Raw genomic sequence first — 26525 nt, 5'->3', positions numbered from 1 at the left:
CTGCTTAGTTTATTCTGACGTGGTCTGATATTGGCAATTTTTTTTTCTCTTAGTCTCTTTATTCTTCATTTTGAATAGCATTCTTCTGAATCTGAAGCCTATGTAAATGGAATTAATTTTGACCTGAGAGAACTCGGTCATATACACTAGATAGAAGAAAATGGACAAACCGGGAGGGACTACCTGAACTTGTCCAATAACAAATGCTCGCTTTCATTGCAAAACATTTTGCTACGGTGTGCAGTAATGAATAATATACCCTAGTGTGTCCAGATTGCATGGATATAATATGCTATTTACCAGACACTTTTATCCAAAGCGACTTAGTCATGCGTGCATACATTTTACGTATGTGTGGTCACAGGAATTGAACCCACTATCCTGGCATTGCAAGTGTCATGCTCTACCAACTGAGCTACAGAGGACCACAACAAGGTGCAAATCAAATCAGCTGCTGTAAACTAATGCCACCACCTTGTTTTGCCACACTGTACATGGTAAGACATGATAGAGGAGGAGATATTGCTATCTGTAGCAGTGTTGGTAGTACTTTATTTGGATAGTCCCAAGTAGATGTTCAATAACTCAACATTTAAAATATCTCCTAACCTTAATCCTTAACCTAACCCTAAATTTAAACCTAACCCGTATTCTAACCGTAACCTTAGCAAGCAGTAGATAGTTTGTTGATGGTATGACCATCTATTTGGGACTATCCAAATAGTGTGACCGCAGTGTTTGTTTGAAGTCTGTTTCTTTCTTTTCTTTGTTATATTTGTCTTTCTTTTTTTCCATTCTGTCTTTCTCTCTCCTCTAAGTCACTCCATCTCACAAGACCAGGGGAGAATAAGAGCTGCCTGTGGTACATGTGAAGGTTCTGATGTTGGTCCCATGAATGAGATGGTTCAGGTCAGAATAAAAAATCTTCAACATCCTTTTTCAATATTTTCCCAATATGGTAGATAAAGTCAATCGACATAATCACATTCCTGGTGTAATAAAAGTTATGATTGTGTTCAAAGATTGCAATGGAAATAGTCACTCTTCTGAGTCTAATCTAGTCATGAGCTCTCATTTACAGCAGTACACCTAAATTATTCCTTCTCTCCACTAGCAAACAAAAAGTTAGCGCCGACACCTCAGCAGTCACGTCTGGTTCACTCAGACCTTGGGAGTGTTAGAAAGTGTATTTGTGACTCCAGAATGACTCCACATCCGTCTCCTGGAGGTCAGTAGTGTCACACAACAACAACAGAGCCGGCGCTGGAGAACAGGAAAAGCGGTCAGTCTGCTGGCTGAGATATCCGCTCTTTTATTCTTGTTTGTGGAGAATGGTCACATGTGCCCGGTGCACGGAAACAAGTCATATCTGCACCAGAACAGGCAAATAATACTGTTTCTAAAAGGGGACATGGGCAGAGTCAATCACACACTGTAAGACCGCTCACACCCAAGTGCACGCACAGGCGAACAGGAATGAACCAGAGATTGATGCCTGTTAGGGGCTATGGCCTGGCCACCATTTAGAATGCCCAGTCCAGAATATATGGATCTGGCACAAATGTAATGGGCTGACCCCTCACCTCTAATCTCATATATATATATATATATATATATATATATACACAGTACCAGTCAAAAGTTTGGACACACCTACTCATTCAAGTGTTTTTCTTTATTTTTACTATTTTCTACATTGTAGAATAATAGTGAGGACATCATAACTATGAAATAACACATATGGAATCATGTAGTAACCAAAAAAGTGTTAAACAGATCAAAATAGATTTTAGATTATTCAAAGTAGCCATCCTTTACCTTGATGACAGCTTTGCACACTCGTGGCATTGTGTTAGATGGCAATGATGTCAGTGTTTCCTCATCTTCCGAGCTGGGCTGAGCCTAGCCCCAGAGATTCTTCTTAGTCCCTCATGTTGTGCAGAGAGAGGTGGAGGAGGTGGGGACCTTCAGACAGACGAGGATCTCTCTGACCTCCTCCCACCAACACAACGGCGTTCCTCTGGATGACAGATGCTGCTTAACCCTCATGACCCTGTGTGCTGAGATGGCCGAGCTGACTGACAGAACAGCCGAGGACGGAGAGAGACTCTACTACACAGATCCACAGTGCACAGTACGCTGGCCCTAAAAAGGAAGGAACTGTCTCTTTAGCCGTCGCCCCTTGGTGATATATGTCTATCTGAGGAAGAGCTGTGTTAACATCATGAATTAAGGGGAGAGAGGAGGGACATTTACCTCGACTATCTTGTCTTATTGAGCAAAATATTGAGACAAATTGACTATTAAATCACAATAGAAATGAGTTGAATAGTGACAGTGGTGACCAGCCTCAGGACTCTCCATTGTCATGATCTGGCCTCAGCAGGGGCTCTGAGCTGGATTCATCATCACAGTGACCTCTGAGGGGAAAGGGGAGTTTAGTTTGTTTGACTAATCATGGTGCTTTTTGTTTGTGTTTGGTTTGGTCACAGTTACAATTCTTTTGAGCAGTTGTAAGGTATGTTAGAAATAAATACTCAAATGGAAAATGTTAATAAATCCAAGTTTATGGAATTTGAGAATAAGTAATTGTGAATCAACCACTTTTATAAAACAATATTTCCAAGTTGCTCTAAGCTCACTTTAATTACAATGCGTGCAGTGAACCATGTATAGTGTTTGCTATGGTATAACCCAGTAATAAGAGTGCATCCCGCCAACCCTCAGAGATTGTAATGGGCGAGTGGATCCTGCAGAAAGGTGATACTGTAAGAGAGAACAACATCTCAGGATAAACATCTTCACTCTGTAGTGAATTCATCATCAACCATACTCCAAACTCACTGACAAGCAGTCCTCCAGATCTGCCTCTAGTATACAGCTGCACTTTGCCTCTTACAATCTCACTCAAATCTCTCTCTTTCTAGTTCTCCTGCTCCCTGTCTATTTCTCTCTCTGAGCGCTGTGCTCATCTCCTTCACATAACATCCTGTCAGCTGCATTGGCATTTTCCCCAAGCACCCCAGAGCTTGCTTGCCTGCCTGCCCCATCCCCTGCCCCTACCCCTGGCACCCCCTGGCCTGTCCACCACTCTGCCTGTAACCCCTGCCCTGGCACATTTTTATTTGAGAAATCCAAAGTATTCCCACGCATAATAAAGAGATATATGTGGTCGTATTCAAATGTAAGCAAGGTTTGAAATGATTGTTTGTGTGTGGGAGGAGGGGAGAGAAATAAAATTGGCCTGTGGCTGAATCTAGTTGATGATCGCTGACAGTGCAGGGAGTGAGTGAACATCCTAGCTTTCAGTGAGTTAATATACATTTTGTGTATCATTTTCATTTCAGAGTTTTGGGTTGGGGGTCAGATTTGTGGAAAAGGGTTAAGACTTTCTCTTGATGATGCAAATCCTCTTGTGAATAAAATGAAGTGGGAGCTTTCCCCAGAAAAAAAGCCTGCTTTTGTGGAAACACTTCTAAATGAGTTAATGATATAATAGCGGAATCATTTAGCAAGGTAAATTACAAGTCTTTGCTTGAAATTCATCTGGGGGTTCACCCCTGACAAAAGCTTTCTTTGTTTGGGAGGAGTGGCATGTTCAAAATGAGCAGGAAACATGATAGCACTGACTCCCTGGCTTGCTTCTCTCTCTCTCTCACTCTCCCTCTTTCTCTCTCACACACACACTGAAAACAGAGCCAAGCTTTCCAAGTTTGATAAGATGAAGTGTGTAAGTATTTGTGAGCTCTATACAAGTTTATAGCCTATCATTTACCCCTCAATATCATAATACTGATGTAAAATGACTTTAGTCAAAACAGGCCTATATTAAATATTATTTGATATAGGCCTAGCACTAGCAACATAATCTTAGGCTATACCTAATGTCTAGGAGCAATTATTCCGCCTTCACCTCATTCGCTCTTGACACTGTCTCCATACCTTGTTCTGATGTTTAGCGCTAGGTGGCACTGTGCCTTTTTGATAAAAGTTAAATACTCGCTCTTATTCACCCCTTGAGGAACTATTCCTATGGAGACAAAAATCTCAAGAATCACAGTACCCTCGAGAAAGTCACAAGGATGTATCTATTAGGCATACATATATGGTATGTTTTCCACTCTCTATATTAAAAACATGAATATGCTTTTATAGGCTATATGCGTTGCCCAATTAATGCGCGATAGCCTATTGGTAGGCCAATGGTACAAAATATAATCTCAGATGAAGAGCAAATATGTAACACCATATTTCACTGTGCGTTCGAGCTCCATAATAACTCAACATTATGAATAGACCATCTTGGGGAGTTGTACAAAAACGCTCAAGATATGGCTACTGAAAACATGCGGGGATAGGCTGTCTATTTGAAGAGAAATCACAGCCATATCAATATTTAATCACCTAGCAGAATTCTTAAATTACAAAAGAAGAACACCACATATCCACGTGTATGTGCATACTTGTGTGTGTGTGTTTCTGAGAGAGAGAGAGAGAGAGAGAGAGAGAGAGAGAGAGAGAGAGAGAGAGAGTCAGACATTTATTACAAAATCACTTTTATAGGCTACTTATCAAATGGGCTGAGGTCTTGCAGTTCCACAGTGTGACTGTTCAGATGCCACGCGTCAGAAAGCGCCAGATCGCCACAGGAAACAAAGCACAATCTGGAGTTGTTTCATTTTCAACATCAACTATTTCCATTAATCATCTAAATTTGTCGGACGAAGCCGTTTATGATCGACAAAGTGCAGTCTGTGTAATTGCAGAAGCGCGTGTCTAAATTTATATTTAGATAAGCCATTAATTGGGGCAATTAGCTGGATGTCATTTGAATTGCAAAGTTAATTTGATAAAAACGCAAAGGTAAATAATCTTGAAGACTTCTTTCGAGCACATTATTAATAGACCTATATATAGGCTGCAAAAGTTGATAAAGACATTCCATTTGAATTGCTGCAATATATTTAGTAACCCGTAAAATAACATAAAACTATAGCCAGGTTAATTAATAACTCCTTAATTTCATATGGGTCAAATTATGTTCACTGTGGTCCATGATCTATTTCCCGTGCGTTACCAATTTGAACTGTACACATTTCACAGTAGGTTACTTTGCTTTTTGTAAAATATAGGGGTAGTTGATACCATTTCAATACTGCAGATGTAAAGACCAAATGTAAAAACACTTCTATGTGAAATATTCTAAAGTGTAAAATATTGTTATCGATTATGGTATCCTTCCAGTAGATCTTTTGATCTTTTAAGGGGGATTCATTTTGTGGGATAACCAACCAATTCTCTCTCTCTCTCTCTCTCTCTCTCTCTCTCTCTCTCTCTCTCTCTCTCTCTTCTCTCCCCCCTCCTCCCACACACACACTCTCTCTCTAACTAACTATTGACTATATCACCTAAAATACGTAATCATACAATCGTCCATAAAGTCCATAATCATTTGAACAGTTCTACGGCCCTGTGGTTGAATCGTATGTGAAACCTTATTTTATCTCAATATATCACTATTATCACTGGCGCTTGTATTTTGATCTGCTACCTATTATCTCTCAGCAGCAGGCTTTAACAATACGCCAGTCCGTTTAAAACACCTCAGATGGCAATGTTGTATGATTAGCCTAGATAGGCCGAAAATAGCGTGATGCACATAACCTGCATTTGATTATTTTTAGAGTTGTTGTAATAACATAGCTTGATTATTACAGTAGCCTAAGTGTAAGAAATGTTGACTTGGTCGTTTTTTTTGCCTGCCCCTTCCACTTCATGCCAATAAACATAACATAAATGGGCTTTGAATGATTAATTTATAAGGTAAACGGAATTATGGTAATGTTCCAGTTAATCTGAATGGAAATGTTAATTTGCTGTTTAAAGTGCGTTAACAATACAAAGTCCGGGCCAGTGATTGCGCCCTGGCATTTGTTTAACCAAAGCTATTGTGAGACCATCTCCCTTTGAGCGTAAATGTAATTCCTACATCTCCATTTCTATCAAGCAAATAACATAATATACTAACATAAAGGCGTTTATTCATTCAGATTTGTACGTGCTCAAAAAAAATATAAAAAAAGAATAGAGTGATCTCAAATAAAAAACAATACGCTAAAATTGCCATAGGCCATTTAAAATACAATGGAGCAAGTAACACACCTGGCATAGACTCGAATACACTTTAGTTGGGGAGAACGGTGCTCTTTCAATAAACTGACGTTACTCTCTCGTTTATCCACATCTTGGACCACCTTAAAAGATGGTCCCTCCCTCAGCACTGGCGCTCCGCAGCCTCCGATTGGCGAGGACCTCATGGATGGAATTGGTTGCAGAATGCAAAACTTGTTGCTGGTTCCCTGAACGCGTTGATCTCACACAGCGCCAAGCGCCAGACAAGAGTGTGATCTATCTGTGAATCGCTCCCAGCTGGAATAGACCAAACCAGACTCAGGAGCAGGAGTGCGTTTTTAGTGTGAGAGAGTGAGGGAAAGAGATAATAGAGGTTCCGCGCTTTATGCGCGCTTGGAGGGCACATGACCAGGTCCTTTTGGACTATGTTGTCAAGCCGCGGGTAGTGCGTGCCCGAAGCTCCGGGACACGGTGTCGCAAAAGCGGATCTCCTGATAGCCTTCATGACTGGGCTGGATTTTCCCTCCGGACTTTCTCTCAGACTTCAAATGGTAGAATTGTTAATAGTGCAGTTATAAGACATTTCACCCAGAACTGTGGGAAATTGTTTAGAATTGTAATTGTGCAGGTTGCCGGTGGATTTCTCCAGAACGGGATCTTGAAAGGACACTCCAAACTGTGCGTCCTAGGACATTTGACAACGGACTGGAGTAATGAAGTGTACGAAGAAAATAGTTACGTGTTTATTTAAATGTTGAAAAGCCTTGTGATCTCTGTCATAAATTAGATAACGGATTTGATCAAGTTTGCAAAGAAGAAATGTGCTCAGAAACTTTGGAATATGATATTATATCAAAGTCACATTGCAAGTGAAACATATTTTGTATTATTTGTAAAGTAAAGGAAACCAAACGCCTGTAGAAATACACGGGAACGAGCAAGGACAGACTGTTGTAGCCTATTTGCATGCTTCGTTGGACAGACGTGTAGTGTCCTCTCCCATCTATTTTCGTCTCAACACTTTAGGTACAAATTTGATTTTGGAAAACACAATGAGTACTCATTGGGTGAGTGAATAGATTTAAGATCCATTGTCTACTTTTTAAATCAGAACTTTTTAAGATATCAAAATAGCCTATCTGGCCTATTGAGGCATTCTCATCTCTATTGGTTTTTGTCCTCTTTTTTGTGTGGAGAAGAAGGAAAACTGACACTAACGCTAGACTGCCTATGCCAGCCGAGCTGGCTGTCATGCGGGATTGATAGCAGGGAAGTATGTTTGGGCTGGAGCAGTTTGGTTCTCAGATTAATAACAGAAACCCTGGCCAGTCAGAGAGAAACATAAACCAGCCAAGACTGAACATGAGCTCCCTTTACAAAAGCCCCGGCTTTCATGCAGGAGGCCCGCCGGGAGCTGTGGAGCCGGGCATGGGCCCTCTGAACGAGCCTCCGATGCTTGGGCTCAATATGAACATGAACGGGGAGCAGTACAGTGGCTTTCACCCCAGGGGCCACTCAGACATGCATGCAGGCAGCGGACTCCAGCAGCAACAGCAGCAGCAAGGACCCATGCATGGATTTTTTAACAACCAGCAACCTCATCAAGGCCATCCCCATGGCCACCAGTCTCACCCTCATCAACACCACCCTCATTTCAGTGGGAACTTTGGCGGCCCAGACCCAGCCTCATCCTGCCTGCATGGTGGCAGGCTGATGGGCTACAACAACAATGGCATGGGGCCCCAGCAGGGCTTTGGAGAGGGGTTTGACCCCCTTGCTGAGGGCCAGGCAGGGGACAGCTTCTCCCAGCAGCAGCAGCAGCAACAGCAGCAAAGATCCGGTAACATGCCTGAGTTCCAGCACCATGGCCCCCCTAGCGGCAACCACGCTGTCCCTGCCCCCTGTCTACCCCTGGACCAGTCACCTAACCGGGCAGCATCCTTCCATGGTCTGCCCTCCTCCTCCTCTTCCTCCTCGGAGACCCATGGTCTGGAGCCTCGACGGATGCCAAATCAGGGTGCTGTGGAGGGATTAGAGTATAATTTCCCAAGCGAGCCCCCAACTGGACATTTTGACGTACCTGTATTTTCCCCATCAGAATCAGAGTCTCAGCTGCCCCACTTTGGGCCAGGAAGGCCGGTGGCCGGTGGCAGTTTCCCTGGAAACCCTGCCATGGCTCGGACACCGGGTATACAGGGCATCTCCAAAGGGCACCAGCAGCCACCTCCACAGCCCCAGCAGCCTCAGCCTCCCCCACAGCATGGAGTGTTTTTTGAGCGCTTTGGGAATGGCCGTAAGATGCCAGTGGGGATGGAGCCGGGGGTCAGTGCCAGACACCCTCTCATGCAGCAGCAGCAGGCTGGTTTGATAGCACGACAGAACTCATGCCCCCCTGGCCTCCCCCGGCCCCCCCAGTCTGAGCCGGGCTCCACCAACACCAACATGCTGGATGGTGGCGTCATGATGCCTGGCCAACACAACCAGTTTGAGTATCCTATTCACAGACTGGAAAATAGGGGCCTGCACCCCTATGGGGAGCCCATGTTTAATATGCAACAGCCGGCTCCCCCTCCTCCCGCCCAACAACCTCCAAATCAGAGGCTGCAACACTTTGACAGTCCTTATATGAACATGGCTAAAAGGCCCAGATTTGAGTTCCCTAACGCACATGGAGGGGAGAATTGTGGCACATGGGGTAGTGGCATGCACAATGCGCAGGGCATGGAGAACCATCTCTCTCCCTCAGCCTACCCTGGCCTACCTGGGGAGTTCACCCCACCTGTGACAGACGGTTTCCCCCCGGGTCCACTCCAGCATGCCGGGCCTGAGCAGCAGTCTCTGCAGCAGCGGCAGAACGCGGCCATGATGATCAAGCAGATGGCCTCTCGGAACCAGCAGCAGAGGATGAGGCAGCCAAGCCTGCAGCAGCTAGGTCACCATGGCGACGTGCCTCCGGGCCCCATGGTTCACGGAGGCCCAGTGGGGAGCATGCCTCAGCCCAACTTTGACAGGGAGAATGGAGGCAGGATGCCGAACTTTGAGGGTCAGAACCCTCATATAACTCAGGAGAACTGGTTCCCCGGGTCCCACCCACCAGGAGAGATCATGTCGCGGCGTATGGGGGGAACGGGCGGGGAGGCTGGGGCCCACGACATGGGGCTGCAGCAGAACGGAGCTGGTATGATGTTCAGGCCGGGCATGAATGGGATGGGCATGCAGGAGCCAATGAGGATACCTGGAGATGGGCACGTACAGGCCCTCCACTCCCCTGGCATGCACCCCCAATTTGGCAACAACATGGGCAACCTCTCCCAGATGCAGTCCCCCGGAGCCGGGGTAGGACACCCCAACGCACCATCAGAGAGGCGGCCAGCTGACTTCCCCGCCGGGCCTCCCATGGGAGCTCAACCAACGTTTCCTTACGGAGGGACTAACCGTCAGGGGGCACCACATAGCAATCCCCAGGGGGTGAACACCTCACCAGGGAGCTACCCTACTCCATCTGAGTTCCCCCCAGGCCAGCGGTCCTCTGTCAGTAAGCTTGGGGCACTCTCCCTGGGGAACTTTAGCAAAACCAGCACTAAAGACAATGTTTTCGGGCAGAGCTGCCTGGCAGCCCTTTCCACGGCCTGCCAGAACATGATAGCTAGCCTAGGGGCCCCCAACCTAAACGTAACATTCAACAAGAAGAACCAAAATGAGGGCAAGCGAAAACTGAGTCAGACGGAGCAGGACATTAATAGCAGCACAGCTAACGGGACTGGCAGTGCTGGTCCTGAATATTTTCAGAGCGGCACTTCCCAGAACAGCCAGATGCCTGGCACCGGGAATAGCAACATAAAGCCTGCAGGTCAAAACCAGACGCTGCAGGGGGAAGCCAGTGCCCTCTCCCCAAATTACAACATGGACGCTACCCCATGCAGTGAGGGGAAAGCAGCAACAGGGAATGGGAGAGGGAGAGGGAGGAGAAAAAGGGACAGTGGGCATGTGAGCCCTGGGATCTTTTTTTCCTCTGACAGCGGAAACCCTGTTGTAAGTCCAGGCCAGCAACCCCCTTCAGCTGGCGTTGGGGAGAGGGGTGGGGGTACGCCCCATGAGAAACCCCTCCCGTCCCCCTCCTGGGGAAAGGGAGATGACCAGATGCTGGGGGACCAGGCAGACCTGATGTCTTCTCTGGACAGTGGCATTCAGAGTGTCACCAAGTCTAACAGTAGCTCACCGCGTGTGGACCTTCCTGACGATGTCAGCGCCCACTACGTCAATGAGGATGAGGTGTCCTCTAGCTCAGATGCAGGAGGTGCTCCTGTCGCCAAGCCCAACCGCAGCCCGCACATCACCGTCTCACCCAAGCTACAGAGGGGGGAACACGGCCTGATGAATGGGCAGAAGCCCCTAGGCATGCAGGGCATCACCAATCACACTACCTCGACACCCGACAGCTATGGACTCAGTGCTGGTGGGGGCACAGGGTGCAACGGAGTCGGTCACCCAGGCACACCTGGGATGGAGCAGGTACGCACCCCATCCAGCACCTCTGGCCAGGACGAGATCCACCCTCTGGAGATACTGCAGGCCCAGATCCAGCTGCAGCGGCAGCAGTTCAGCATCTCAGAGGACCAGCCCCTGGCCATGAAGAATGGTAAAAAGAGTGGCGACTGTCCCTCACAGAACGAAGACAATGAGCTGGCGAGCTGCAGCCCGGATGCTAGGAAGGGCTCAATGGGCACTATTGACCTTGACACTCTAATGGCAGAGCAGCATGCCACCTGGTATGTGCCCAGCGACAAGGCCATGATGGATGGGCCAGAGGATGACAAGGCCATGGCACCCTGGGAAAAAACTAAGAGCCAGAATAACAGCAAAGAAGGTAATTGAATATGCTCTATGATCATATTTGCCACATTGTTTTACTATCTGACTATTACTGTCTTATTACTGCCCACACACAAACACAAACACACACACACACACTTTTATGGCCATCAATCAACTTATCAGCACATAGTGTTGTTTTGCCTCTCTGATGAGTAGAAAATGATTTAAACTCTAGACTAAAGTAAGTCACCAAGGACTTCCTTTGTGCTTGTAGCCTATGTCTGCAGTTATTTGGAAATCTTTGTCTGAAGATATGAGTATCTCAAGTCAATACAGTATTGTGGTGTGGACGATATCATTATATAGGAGGCTACATTAATATTTATGATAAGATTAGTATTTTAACTTGCATGAGTTGAATTGGAGACACACAGGCTCTCTCCTTGCACCGCCGTCTTTGAGTATAGCTTTAGCACTGTAGACAGCGTGGAGGGTTGTTCGGTAACTTCGAGTCTTGTAGATTTTGAGAGGCTAAAATCTCAATGTTCTATGTTTCACATATTCTATTGAAAAAGATAAATCAGGTATGTACTTGAATCGAGCTTTATATATAGAAAAATAAACAACTAATTTCTGACTTTGAATCGTTTTTACACAAGGGATAGTCTATTGGACCACAGGCTATTTAATATTAGAAATTAAATAGCCTAACACTAATCAGGAAAAAAATTTTAAAATTGACTTGTAGTTAGATTTGTTGTTCTAAGTAATCCTTAAAGTATCATTTGGTGCTTGTTATGGATTATTCTCTTGTAGAGGGACTTCAAAATAACAGCCCGAGAAAAGTAAACATTTCCTGTGGTTCTTTATCTGGGTTTTCAAAGTGAACAACTACATTGAGAAGATTAATAGGTTTCTGAGGAGATGCGTTTTAACAGCGGGGTTTCCCCTCCACACATATCTGTTTGTTTTTGCTATTACTACGGGATAATATAGGTGATTGGAGAAAGTGGATTGATTTTAGATTAGCCCATATTGAGAAGGGCAGTATTGTCAGGATAGCTGAAGAAGAGTGAAATTACTATAAACAAGAGTATCATAAGCTTTAATTTATCAACTTTTTGTTTCCTAAATATGATGTGTGTCCTCGAATGGAAAGATTTACATTAAAAATTGTAATACTAATAGACAATGATAATAATAATAACAATAATACAAATAATAATAATAATAATAATAATAATAAGAAGAAGAAGAAGAAGAAGAAGAAGAAGAAGAAGAAGAAGAAGAAGAAGCAGAAGAAGAAGAAGAATGAAAGTCTAATTCAGTTTTTGTAATTTGTTTAAAAGTTTGGGTTTTATTTTATTGCTAGACAGTTTTTCCGCCTGCATTGGTTCAGGAAAAATAGGTTGGTCACGGGATACAAATGGTTCTTTCTGTAAATAATTTTAAAACAAATATATTTAGTAGCCTATACCACGAAACTGCGGTATCATTTTAAGTGCTTGTTGAAATTGGTATGGTGTGAATAGAGACGCTGGCTGGCGCTTTACATTTTACATCAGCGGTTTGAAAACGGCTGTCAATCAACGTTTGACATTAAACAACACACATCATTTTATCCTGTCTTTAGATTACCGGTCATACCTAAGGCTTCTGGTTTGTTTTAGTTCATAAAAAGGAAATTAAAGAAAATGTCGGAATTATGCTTATTCTTATGCATATTATTATTTCCCATGATTATTTCCTATTATTGTTTATATTGACAACAGGCACGTTCAATTTAATTCAGTGCTGAGGTTACTTTTTGTTGACTGCTCCATCAATCCATCAATCAAAGAACAAACGTAGGCCTACTTCAATTTGACATTCAAGTTATTAATTCAATACTTCTGGTTCATGTCGTCTTTTAATCGTGAGGTGCGATATGTTTCTGTGCAATTGTAATGTCCTCTTGTGTCTTGATGTATTTTGTGAGGCCACTTTTTGTATGGGACATTACAAAAGCTATAGATAAATGGAAATTGTAGTCAGTCAGTGCTACAAAAGGCGGCGGGGTAGCAGTGCGACACGCATAATTAAATCGCCACAGCCAGAGGCAATCCACCAAAACGCCTTTTCTCACGTGAATAGGTAGCGCATATTTATTCACTATCTCTTTGTTCTGGCTAACTGCGGGAGCAGAGAGGGGACGGGGCTCCAGGCACGGAATCTGGAGTCAAGGCGCATTGTTTAGGAGACAGAGAAGTCAACCAGACCAGCCACATTCTCCCTCTGTCCATTTTTTCAAGACCCATATGTCGTAGATAGGCGCACTTAGGCTATTCTACAGAAAATGCACAGCAACAGCGGCCACCTCGATTTTGTTAAAGTATTTATTATCTCCCGTCTCTCCTCACTATCTCCGCACATTTTCCCCTCTCCAATTCCCCTCCCTGCAAGCATAAAACGCATGCCGCTTGGGCGCGATCGATAGCTAGTTAGCACAAATCATGGCTCTTGACAGTTTCTCATTTGAGTGCTGCAGACGGCAAAGATGAAAAAGGGTTAAGGTGTGTTGCTTGATTTTGAGATTGAATTGGATGTGTTTCAGAGACGCGCAAATGTGCAGTCAAATGAAACCGTAAGTTTCAAATAATCATACATAGGGCCTTATGGTTTTAGTTGCATATATGTATTAGCCTAAATATTACACCTAGGCACAATAAATGAACAGTTATGAAATGATTTGACATATTCTCTTGGAAAATGCTAAATGCCTGAATTCTGAAAGTCATTTTTGAAGGATTTGATGGAACTTTGAAGTTGAGCTGTGTAGAAGTGAAAGGAACATATTGATGAATGTAGGTATATGTATGTTTTTACAAAGTCTTGGAAACTATTTATGTTTGTTTCTGATGTCTTGTTGCAAGTCTACCAGCTGGTTAACAGGTGAACCCTAACATGGTCACTGCCTGTGCCTGGACTCTGCCCTATTGCTAAGTTACAGTGACAGTTTAACAAAGTGTAGTTTACTTTTTATTTTCAAATTGTCTTGTTAGTTATCAAGGCTATCAGTATTCCTACAATTCACAATATACATTATAGTTAGCCTATAATAGTAATAATAATAATAATAATAATAATAATAATAACAACAACAATAATAATAATGTTATAACGCTAATGATAGCTGGTCTACAATTTAGAAATAAAACAATTTGTATTTGTTTTAAAATCACAATTTGATCATGCTGCCTTTTTATTCCTGTATGATGTGGCTAATCAATTAAAACGTTTTAAGATCACACATTTTGATTGAATACACAGCACATTTTGCTAAGCAGCACGGTCTGATCATATGGCTATTTTGTATTGAAGTTACGTTTTTTCCCCGCATTTTGATAATTTTTCCATGTCACCCTCGGAGTTGATCATATGACACCCTTTTAGGTGTTGTGCACCAGGGGTGTATCACATTCATTTAGTTTAATGTTGTGGCAACCCTCTCTCCTGGTATCTGTCCTCATGCCCCTGTAGTATCCCCCACCATCCTGGGAACAGCTTTAAAGGCCCAATGCAGCCGTTGTTATATCAATATCAAATAATTTCTGGGTAATAATTACCTTACTATAATAGATTTCCATTTAAATGGGCAAATCTAGCTTTTTAGCAAAAAACTATTTCTCAAGCAAGAATTTTGCTAGCACTGTCTGGGAATGGGGAAACTGAAAACTAGCTATTATTGGCAGAGGTTTGGAACTCCCTTTGTTATTGGTCTATTAACCAATTTACAGCATGGTGATGTCACCATGGAAAGCCGAAACTCCCGCCCATGCAAACCTGCTGATTAGAAGGTCCTGTGTAGATTGTATTTTCAATTATCAGGAAAAAACTCTGATCACATTTTTTCACACTTTTACAGTGTTAGTTTCATGAGCTATTGTACAAAATCATATAAAACACAGGAAAAACCTAATTTTGATTGCACTGGGTCCTGAGTGATTGTGTTAATTGGGCGCTTTATAGACTGCACTCAGTGTTTTTACAGGAAGTTGAGTTTAACTGCCCAATTGAGACAGGTGGGTTATGGGCCTTTGTGTATTTGGGGAGGGGGATGGTTGCAGTGACATTTGGCAATAGGCCTCCCTGTGTCTAGCAGGGATACGGGTGGTAGTGCCACTGGGAGGAAAGGAGCTGTGGTGTTTGGGGCTCTGTGACTATAGGTGAGGTCTCAGCCAGTGCAGGAGTTGGAGATCACAGAACAGACTCTATTCTCAGGTATATTGGTAATGGAGCCGGTGGATGTATAGGTGATGTTGGTGCCACAAGTGCCTCATAGGAATATGGAATTTGATAATAAAATTGATGCATTGTACAGGTCATTCTATAGTAGCTTCTATGGTATAACTACCATTACAATACTGTTAAAGAACAATATGAACAAAAATGTGTTTTGTTGAATTTTCTGTTTTGATATCTGTTCAGCTGTGTTGATGTCTCAGCTTTGCCTGTATGAGGTCCCACTGTGGTTATTTAGAAAGTGATACGTTCTGCAGTAACGGCCCCCATTGGACCCATCCATAACGTATCCTGTCTGTGTGATACCAAGCAGCCAAAGCTAGTCACTAAGACACAGTCATGTCTGCTGTAGGCATGGGGCCTATAGACCCTGCTTTAACTAAAGATGCCCGTTGTCCATGAAGTGAAGGAACTTGTCTGCGTTCTCACCAAAGTGATGAGTGAATACATTTCCCCTCCTCTTTTTCATCTCCCTTTTTCTCTCGTCTTCTTATACCTTCACCCTCTCTCCCTTTCTGCTCCTTATATCATAGCCAGGACCTGACGGTTTGTTTTGAAAGACGTGCACATTCTTGATAACAGGCAACTTGTCGCCCTAGGAAATGATTCAGTTGGTTGTATTTGTATTTTTAGGGTTTCTGCTTCAGTTTTGACCACACAGTCACTGTTCTAGTGGTGGAGGAGGGTTGACTTAGTTAGAGCATGCTCCGTCTTGCTGTTGGCAGGTAGGAGAGCATTGGGTAGGGAGTGGACTTGTCATGCTTAGACACCCTGATTAGGAGGCAATTTAATCCAATGAAACAGAACAGGCGTATTGACGTGCCACCTAAAGCTACCTGGGAAGAAAGGAGAATATTCCTGTAAGACCACCCCACTTTCCCATCTCTGTTGGTCTATTGACATTTCACTCCGGTGACAACTCACAAATCACATGACTCATTTGTATTTCCTGTATTTTCTTTCTTAAAGATGTGATTTCTTAAAGATGTGATTGACATTTGGTTGAATGAAGAGAAAACAGCTTGGGGGGCTCCATGTTCCAGATTCATCATTACAAGATGTTCCGTATTGACTACCTCAACAACACATGGCCAGGCAGCGTAGCGCTGCCTGCACTTTCTCATACTGCAGTAATAATAATCATTATCATAATCATAGCAATTAGTCCTGATGATATTGTTGCCAAAAGTGCCAATTCATCCTGTGGAACCTCCTGTCAGTTGACATGGTTATTGACAGATATTGAGAAGTTAGCGAGGAAGAAAAATGAGGTGTGTGACTTTCCTATGTGAGGAACATATTATAGCTAGCCGTAAATATTGTGAAAGTGCAGACTTTGAGAAATGTAAAGTTGGATCTTTCCACCTTTTTTGGAATATGTGTTTATTCTTCCTCTGTCTCTTCACAAAGTCATTTCTGTCTTCCTTTGTGGATTGATCCCTAGGGTTGAAAGAATATCACACAATTCCTACGCTATCAGCAAGAATCAGAGGGCATTAGGGCTGCTTTCACCATGTAAGTGTGTGTGTGTGTGTATGTGTGTGTGTGAGAGAGAGAGAGATGAAGACATGGAAACTTAATAGTGTGGGTTTGTCAGCTGTAGACTTAATGTTTGATTTATGCAGACTTGGTCACAGGCTTTTGGTTTCAGACCTTTGCTTAGGTGTCTTGTACGCTGGAATAAACTCTTGTGCTGGTACTCACACTACTCTCAGTTCCAGCTTTGAGAATTCATCACAGTATGGTAGAAGTATCTGACTAGTTATGTCAGGGCTCACCACAACTTATTTTAGCTCTACGTCAGTTTGGCCTGCTTGCAGTCAGTTTGGTCTGATTGAAGTACAACCCCTGCTAGGTTGTAGTAATCCACAGAAGACCCCAATAGATTTGTAATTATCAGTACTGATGGCAAGCGATGAAAACAAAACTATTCCAATTTTCCATGAGCTGCTAGCACTTATAATACCGGCCCATCTGAGTGCCAGGCGAGTGTAGTAGCAGAATAGTTTAGCTGTGTAGTCTTTTGTCTTATAGATACTGCAGCTCAGAACAATACTTTTCATGGTTTCTGCCTGTAGTTTGTAGTGTGTAAAATCTAGTTTGAATATTTTGTTTCTTCTAGATGTTTGTGTGTATGTGTGTATCCACTGAGGCCTTTGCTTTGCAAGACATTTACAACCAGTGACAGTCAAAGGAGGCGTGTTAAAAAATGTCTTTGTGACTGATGTAGAGAGAAAAATATAAACAAAGGTGTCAGGCCTTTTGCTCGCTGGATTTCTGATTCTTCAAAATAGCAGCTCATCCGGTGTTTTGTTTTCCCTGAGGAAGAGCGCTGAAATAAAATCAAACTTGTCTCAGCGTGTGTGTGTGTGTGTGTGTGTGGTGAATATTCCCCTTGGATAGAGCATGGAATGGAAGGTTACGTTTGTCTGGGAGACAAATGGAGGGAATGGGGGGTGGGGGGCACCGGAGGCTCCGGTTGGCTGAATGTATGTGACGTTTCCTAATGTACAGGGTGTTAATAAGCCAGTGGCCAGAGAGGCTGAAAAATACTAAAACAAGGCATCTACTATTACTGTGGGAACCCAGAAAAGTATTCATTTTTATATATAGCTACCAACAATCCCTGTAGAGCTTATTAGAGTTTATTTTAATATTATTTGTGAGAAATGCAAGTTGTCTTTTTTTATTAAATAGACTATAATCCTTTACAATGTGCCATGCTAAAGCTACTGTGCAGTTTGTGTGTGTTAGTGTGTGTGTATGTGTGTGTGTGTGTGTGGAGGTGTTGTCACGCCGCCAGCAGCAGTTATGTTATTTGGCATACAGGTAGTTGTCAGGCGTCTTTAATTTGTATTGAAAAATTGACAAATGAGTTCTGACACCAGAGCTGTTTCTCCTGGGAGAGAGGAGGAGAGACTGATGGAGTGATAGCAAAAGCCAACAAGATGGAAATAAGTTTCCGTTTTTTCTGGGAACATCTGAGGTTTCGCTCTCGAGGCAAGCAGGATGTTAATGGCTGTCATTTGCATCATTTTAAAACGAGAAAGAGAGAAAAGAGAGAAAATACATCTTTCATTTTCTACCCAGTTCCATTCTCTGGACTCCTTATATTTAGATTTTTCAGGTCAGTTTAGAGATTCAGATGTCAGAAACAATAGTTTGGGAGTCTGTAATCACTAAGGCAGGGGTATTCAACTCTTACCCTACGAGGTCCGGAGCCTGCTGGTTTTCTATTCTACTTTTATTAATTACCTCCACCTAGTGTCCCTGGTCTAAATGAATCCCTGATTAGAGGGGAACAATGGAAAAAATGCAGTTGAACTGGCTTTGAGGTCCAGAGTTGAGTTTGAGGGCACTAAGGCTTAATACTGTCATTATACCACACAGAACTATCACTTTTAACCAGTGGTGAAAAAAGTACTCAATTGTCATACTTGAGTAAAAGTATGGCCAGTCAAGTTCTTCCACACCATTTCTGTATGGACCTTGCTTTGTGCATGAGGGCATTGTCATGCTGAAACAGAAAGGGCCTTCCCAAACTGTTATCACAAAGTTGGAAGCTCAGAATCGTCTACAATGTCATTGTATGCTGTAGCGTTAAGATTTCCCTTCACTGGAACTAAGGGGCCTAGCCCGAACCATGAAAAACCTCCACCAAACTTTACAGTTGGCACTATGCATTCGGGCGGGTAGCGTTCTCCTAACCCAGATTCGTCCGTCAGACTACCAGAAGGTGAAGCGTGATTCATCACTCCAGAGAACACATTTCCACTGCTCCAGAGTCCAATGGCAGTGAACTTTTCACCACTCCAGCCGACGCTTGGCATTGCGCATGGTGATCTTAGGCTTCTGTGTGGCGACTCGGCCATGGAAACCCATTTCATGAAGCTCCCGATGAACAGTTCTTGTGCTGACGTTGCTTCCAGAGGCAATTTGGAACTCGATAGTGAGTGTTGCAACTGAGGACAGACGATTTTTACGCGCTACGCGCTTCAGCACTGGGTGGCCCCGTTCTGTGAGTAAATGCTATACATCAAATTCCTTATATTAAGCAAACCAGACGGCATGATTTTCTTGTTTTTTTGACGGACAGACAGGGGCACACTCCAAAAATCATTTACAAATGCAGTATTTGTGTTTAGTGAGTCCACCAGATAAGAGGCAGTAGGGACGACAACGTGTTATATAGGTTTAGCCCCGTGTAGCTCAGTTGGTAGAGCATGGCGCTTGCAACGCCAGGGTTGTGGGTTTGATTCCCACGGGGGGCCAGTATGAAAATGTATGCACTCACTAACTGTAAGTCGCTCTGGATAAGAGCGTCTGCTAAATGACTTATATGTCTATGAATTGGACAATAACGCTGTCCTGCCTGAGCCATCGAAATGCAACCAGTACTTTTGGGTGTCAGGGAAAATGTATGGGAGTAAAAAGTACATACTGTATTTTCTTTAGGAATGTAGTGGAGTAAAAGTAAAAGTTGTCAAAAATATAAATAGAAAAAGGAAAGTACAGATACCAAAAGAAACTGCTTAAGTAGTACTTTACTTAGTATTTTTACTTAGTTAGTTTACACCACTGCTTTTAGACATTTAGTTTACACTCTTTTAAGGTGTGTTGTTTAGTTGAACATGGAAAAGGATTTAGTAAATTTGACCCCCCTCCCAGCCCCTCCCTAACAGATGCTCATAATCCCTAAATTCCCACTGTTTTCATGAGTGGTTGGGGTTTCCAAATGGGCCAAATATACATAAACAGAGTGTGTAGTAACAGGCTGAAACAAAATAGAGAGCGAGACGTAGATCAATATGTCACCTACTTGGATGACATGGAAGACAGGTCCTGGACATGGTTTTGATTTATGCAGGAGGTACTAAATCACTTCCCGTGTTCCCATTTGTGTCTAGTTTCCTAAGCGCGTCTTGCGGCCTGAGGGGGAGGTGTGTGTGTGAGGGGATGGCTGAGGGGAGAGAGTGTACTAGAGAAGGGGTGAGGAGGAGAGACCGAGCCAAGGCCTGCCTGCCTGGGCAAGTTTTTGTCCTTCTTGTTGCAGGCCAGGGAACAGAGGAGGAAATTCAAAGCAAAATAACCCTTGTGACCTCGCTTGAGAAATATACCCCCTCCTCTCTATATCCTCCCTACTCTGTGTCACCATGTGGTGGTGGTGGGGGGGTTTGTAGAAGGCCTCCCATGCCATATTCCCCCACCCCAATCACCAACCCCCCAGGCCACCATCAGATACCTGGGGTTGTCCCATTATTTCTCAAACAGGGATTCCTGTAGACACCCACACACCTAGTTGGAAGCAGAAAACGTAGGACTAATTATTTTGTGATTTTTGTCATTCTGACTTTAAGCGGTCACATTACAGTGTGAAGCCTCATTGTCATTGCTCGGCTGGGCGATCTGCTTAGCGCAGTAGCTAGTACCTGAGGCTCCGGAGCACAGGTCCTGCTCTTAGGCACTGTGAGCCTTCAGGAAAATACCTAAACGTCCAAACTCTAAGCATGCTGTCGTGGAAATTAGGATTACATTTTTCTGCATTGATTTTTTTTACCATCACTCCTCACATCGTCGAAAACCAAACTTTGTATCTGTGCATTGTGATGTGTGCATTGTGCTCCCGGACATAGAATGTTCTCTCATGGCCTTAGTGTTAGTTGTTATGCTAAAGGAATCTGACCTGAATTCACTAACTGTCATAGGAGCAGAGGCCTCTGGGTGTTTTTGTCAGAGAGTGGAGAGGCTGATTGGGCTGGTTTGTGTTCAGTGAGGATGGGGTCGAGCCCTGGGGAGCACGGGGTTAAAGGTGAAGTGTCGTCATGGAAGTATAGCTTGGGATAGAAAGGGCAAAGGGCTACCGCATGGGATTCTGGGGCCTGGGAAATCAATGTGACGGCTGGAACTCTTCGGCTCTTTGAAAGCGAGGCCAGTGAATGCCAAGGCACACACACAGTCTTATTCTTGTATTTACTTCAATGCACCCTGCACAAAGACTTGCACATAATACTTAATTTACAAATGCATTTAAAACATAATAATACTTTTTTGACCTTTTATAGTTTGATTCTGAGAATATTACATAAGGATTGCTTCCCAGTGTTGTTTAGAGACGTGGAGAACTGATGGTATGACATGTGTACTAGCGTCAGTCCGTCAGCTCTGCGAAACATTGCTGTGCTGTGCATGTTCTCTTCATGACACGCTAGTGGAAAGCATTGTTGTGTAAATCGTCACTAGCTATGTCTGTGTGTCTGTGAGACGGCTCTACAAGCTTATGTGGAGGAGTCACACTGTAAATCACGCAGAATTACATCACTTTTAGAAATAGGCGAGAAATAGAGGTGTATCATATAAAACGGAGCATTTAAATTGGCATGGTAATCTTGTCTGATATTGTAATATGGTTAGGGATATAACTGGATTTGCTGTTCAGCTTAGTTGGTTGTGGTGTTATCGTTTTCTTCTTTATTAGGTATTCCCCCTGTGTGTTGAAGCTAAACACTCATTCTCCCAGATGAATAGTCTATCATTGAGATATTACTGTGGATATGAACAGTATGCTGCATGGCAATATAATGCGAGTCATTGAACAGCCTTAACAAGATACCTGTAGGTTTTTATTGAAAACAAGATTCCACAGCTTGTAAAATGTCACAGTGATTTGGGATTTAGATCTGTGTGATGTAGAATTTCACACCGCCGTTTCCACTTTTGAACAAATACGCTGCCGTGGATAATGCTTAACATTTAAGTGTAGCGTGTAGATTTTCCACCAAAATCCCATCTCTCTCGGCTCCCACGGTATTACCTAGAAATATCCACAGATACACTAATACCATCTGAAATGTAATATTATGAGAGCTTTGTATTTTTTCAATAAACATTATAAAGAGCAACATTTTTCTGCTTTTAATAACACAATTAGTTTTTAAAGTAGGAAACTGGTGGACAATCACTACATGGTACACGATAAATTATTCTTTATGTGAAATAGATTTTTTTTGTGAACCGACATCACTGGTAATGCTAATGTTTTTATTTTGATAAATGTCAGTAACATGTTGTCACATGAGCTCACATCTGAGCATGGCTCTGGGACAGTGGGAGTGGATGACAGTGTGTGTGTGTATCGAGTATGTGTAAGCTGTGCGCATGTTTTGATGTTTACAGTCCTTGTCCTTGCATGTATGAGGCTGGGGGCCATGTCTGTCTGTTTTGGAACCACGCAGACTGTATGTGTGTGTGTGTGTGTGTGTGTGTGTGTGTGTGTGTGTGTGTGTGTGTGTGTGTGTGTGTGTGTGTGTGTGTGTGTGTGTGTGTGTGTGTGTGTGTGTGTGTGTGTGTTGAGCGGCAGCTGAGGGCTGGTGTGGATATGGCAGTGGTGGTGGTTGGCAGTGTGTTTTGTGGTTGTGTTGTCAGATTGCTGTGTGTCAGCAAAGAGCCAGGGGAATGCTTGGCTGCCTATCCAGGCCGGTGCGGACCCTGCCGTGCCCAGCTACCATGGGCTGTCGGCGGGTGCTGGAGGGCACAATGTTGGGAGTGTGAGTGGGGGGGGGGGGGGGTAGGAAGAAGTACAGGGAGGCGGGGTTGTGGTCCAGTGGTTGTCAGCCATGCAGTGGTGTATGGCAGGGCCCTCTGGCAAATGCTGGCCCTTGCCACCATCACCACTAATCCCCATACCTCCCTCTCCCCGCTGCCTTCCTCTCTCCCCCACCGTCGCTCTGCTCAGTCTCCAGAGTCCCTGGGTGATTTGTGGGGAGGAGGAGAGATGTGGGAGCTTGGCTGCCTGACCTTTTACCAAATCCCTCCGCTTTTCTATTCCAATGGTCACGGCCCAGACAGGCTAGGGGGCAAGGCTGCCTCACTGCCTCCCTGCCTTCCCGGCCAAAGCATGTCCACCCTGCCTCCTTCCCTGCCCTCTTTGCCACTCTGTCCTGCCCTGGCCTTGCTTCTCTGGCTGTGTGTTGTTAACATTGCGTCATAGCTGCTCCAGGGAAGCAAAGGGAGGGAGAAATATATACAGAGAGTGAGAGAAACAAAAAAGTGATTAGGAAGAGAGAGAAGAGCTAAAAAGAGAGTGTGACACAGAGACTGTTGTTTTTGAGGTCAGATTTCTTCACTTCTCTCTCTCCTTCTGTTCTGTCTTTGTTGAACAGTGAGGTGGGCAGATCTGTGGAGTAGTGGTAGTGTGATGTTCAGGCACTGTGCCCAGAGCAGAGTGTGTATCATAGTCTCTCCCGTCTCTGACGCCTGTACCTCAGCATGTCTGAGCTGTTTAGAGCCTGTATGTCTCTACGGCTACACTCCCACTCAAATGCCTCAGACAAACATCTTTGTCGTTGCAGTAGTAACATAACAGGGGTGGCTGAGGAACACAGCAGAACAATGTTAAGGACAGATGGGAATAACCTGATAGATTTCTACAGCAGGTATCCCACCATGTTCACACACTCTTTTTTTTAAATGCTCAGAGCGTGCTTGGAGGCAAACCCCAAACAAATGATGCAATGTTGCAGTCACCAACAAGGCTTACTGAAACCAGTGAGAGTAAAAGTCTGACTACCTACCCTCTCTCTTCCTTTTTCTCCATCTCTAACTCCTCTCCCCTCGCCTCTCTCCTTCCTGCCCCTCCCACACTCTCAGTATGCTGTGGGTCTATATCATGGCAGATGACGCGTGACGCCATGCTTTTACGTATAGTTTAGCCTAGCACTTTCTATCCTCGTCAATCTTCGTCTCGCTAATTTTTTCTTATACGGCACAAGCGATTTGACTTGGCGGATGGGTTATACATCTCAACAGTCAGCGTTCCCCATGTCCCTCTAGAATCGCATGGCTGATTTTTATACAACCTTCGATAAACCTACGTATGGATTTTCCGGAAGCTTGGTGCGACCATTTAATATGGGCTTTGACACCATGGTGACGTGGGGTCGATACTTCAGCAGGGTCATTACACCAGTAAATTGGGTCAAGCAGGGTTAGAGGTCAGCCTCCTCCCAGCCCTCTGACCTCATGACCAGAGGTTACTGAGGAGCGCTCCCCATTTGCACGGGTGACCAGGACTGAATTTGTGTGTGTGTGTGATTGTGTGGTCACCACAGGCAAGGAGAAGGTGGGGGATGGGTTTAGAGCAGTGTCCTTTTTCAGCCAGCAGAATGGGGAGTGGGAGAGGGAGAGGAGTTATTGAAGTAATTTTACTGGACAGATTTTGAGTGGGATGTGAGAATTATTATATAATTTATGTAGGGGCTTTTATGATACATTTTAGTGTGATCTACATATTAACCAAATATGTTTATTTTGGTTGTTGATGCTAAATCTGTGTTCCTCAGTGCTGACCCACTCACTAACCCTCTCCTCCCTCTGTGTTTGTTTCTCCTGTGCAGAGTCGGAGCTGTCTCAGAGTAAGGCTGGAGTAGGGGTGGGGGCCCCGGGGCCCGGAGGGGGCAATGGGGGGAGCCACCTGCAGTGCCTGTCCGTCCACTGCACAGATGAGCTGGGGGACAGTAAGGGCCGAGGGGGGCCCGTCTCCTCCTGGCGCTCCCTGCACTCCGACATCTCCAACCGCTTTGGGACCTTCGTGGCGGCCCTGACCTGAACACAACCAGGCCAGCCCAGGAGATGGAGGGAACATCGGATGAAGAGAGAGGGAGAGAGAGAGTCAGAGGCAGATGACAACTATGAAGACAGCAATGATGATGATGACACAAAGGTGTTGATGATGATGACATAAAGGTGTTGATGATGATGACATAAAGGTGTTGATGATGATGACATAAAGGTGTTAATGATGATGACATAAAGGTGTTGATGATGAGGCGACTGCATCGGCTCTCGTCTGTTCAGGGAGAGAAAGACATATACACACCCATACACACTCGTACACACACATCAACACATACACACTCATGCTCGCGTACACACTCACATACAAACACACTCTTGGACACACACACATACACACTCACTCATGCATTGCTGGACTATACAGCTTGGGCTCTATTCAGTGGTGACCACATCTGGAAAACCTCAAATCAATCTTTTTTTTTTTTTTTCTTTTTTTTTTGTAAAGAAAAAATTAGAAATGTCAATGGAGGAAAAATTAAAACTAAAACTGAAGAAACAAAAAGACAAAAATACAAAATGTCCTTGGCTGTATTGGGATAGCAGTGTTGAATCTCTGGTTATATTCTCTAGATATGAAAATAGCCTCATAGTATTTGGGACCTTTGTGATCATCCTCACCACTACAGCTGTCCCTTGTACCTTTACCTCCTAGCCATGGTTCTCTCTGTGGGCTGGAGATGGTACTACCCACCATGCCTGCCCCCAGACTAGCATATATAGATCACTGAGCCTGGGCCTCGGTATGGCAGAGCCACCCTGACCCATACTGACCCATTGATGGACTCTGGTGGTCTTTGTCATCCAGAGTATGGAGGATGTGTGAACCAGCCCTTCCTCCCTCCCATGGCTCTCAGGGGTATAGGGGGAGGAGAGCAGCCCTCTCACCAGGACCTCTCCCCTCCAACCAAACCTCAGGCCTGGGAAGCCCATTGTCAACCAGGGACACAGGAACCTGATGAGATTTTGGCCCTTTGAGACACCGTACCTCACAACCTCAGCAGGCCACCCTCCTGGTTCAATAGAACTGGCCTGGACCCTGAAGCAGGGGGAGGGAGGGAGATGGAGAGATAAATTGTTTGTTTTTGGGGTTGGAAAAGGTATCTGCAAAAAGGGATTTCTTTATAGAAATTCCTCTCTTTCACTTCCTTCCTCTTCTATTTAGCTTGGGCTCCAACACAGGTGTACAATACAGCCAATGGAAATAGTAGGGGATGTCAAAGAACCATTTAATAAGGGAAATTAAAAAAATTATTGGTATTGCACATGTAAAATAAGAGAACATTTGCTGTGTGTTAGGCAATCTTGTAATCTTTAAATAAAGCTTCTGTTGAATTTGAATTTCTGAAACAATAGATGGAGGACTGTGACGGCAACGTACGAACTGAGTTTCTTTTTTGTTTTCTTTTTTAAATAATATGTAAAGTGCAGTCGTCTGTTTTCCTGCATATTGTATATATCTGTATATGTTTTATTGAGTAACTAAATAACAATAAATATGACGTTAATGGTGAATTTGATGATTGCTTGTTTTTATTAATGTTGTGCAGAGGGGTTAGGTTAAATGCAGAAGACACATTTGGGTTGAATGCGTTCAGTTGTGCAACTGACTAGGTATCCTCTTTTGACTTCCCTTCCCTTATATTTATCAGTCATAATAACAAAGT

The 26525-nt window shown here is 44.0% G+C and overlaps 1 protein-coding gene across 1 annotated transcript; it reads left to right on the top strand.

The window, feature by feature from the left end:
• Positions 1-7407: 7407 nt before the first annotated feature.
• LOC311141960 (transcriptional activator MN1-like) lies at positions 7408-26373 on the top strand (the record flags this gene model as incomplete). The annotated part of the gene is made up of 2 exons (XM_084177485.1): positions 7408-10999; positions 24621-26373. The coding sequence occupies 2 exons, from the start codon at positions 7408-7410 to the stop codon at positions 24830-24832; spliced, it is 3804 nt and encodes a 1267-aa protein (XP_084033611.1). The 3' UTR covers positions 24833-26373.
• Between the last annotated feature and the right edge of the window lie 152 nt (positions 26374-26525).

The sequence above is a fragment of the Coregonus lavaretus genome (assembly GCF_964263955.1).
Source record: "Coregonus lavaretus genome assembly, chromosome: 14".
NCBI lineage: Eukaryota > Metazoa > Chordata > Actinopteri > Salmoniformes > Salmonidae > Coregonus > Coregonus lavaretus.
The sequence above is the reverse complement of the archived record's forward strand: the minus strand, read 5'-3'. Positions and strand labels throughout refer to the sequence as shown.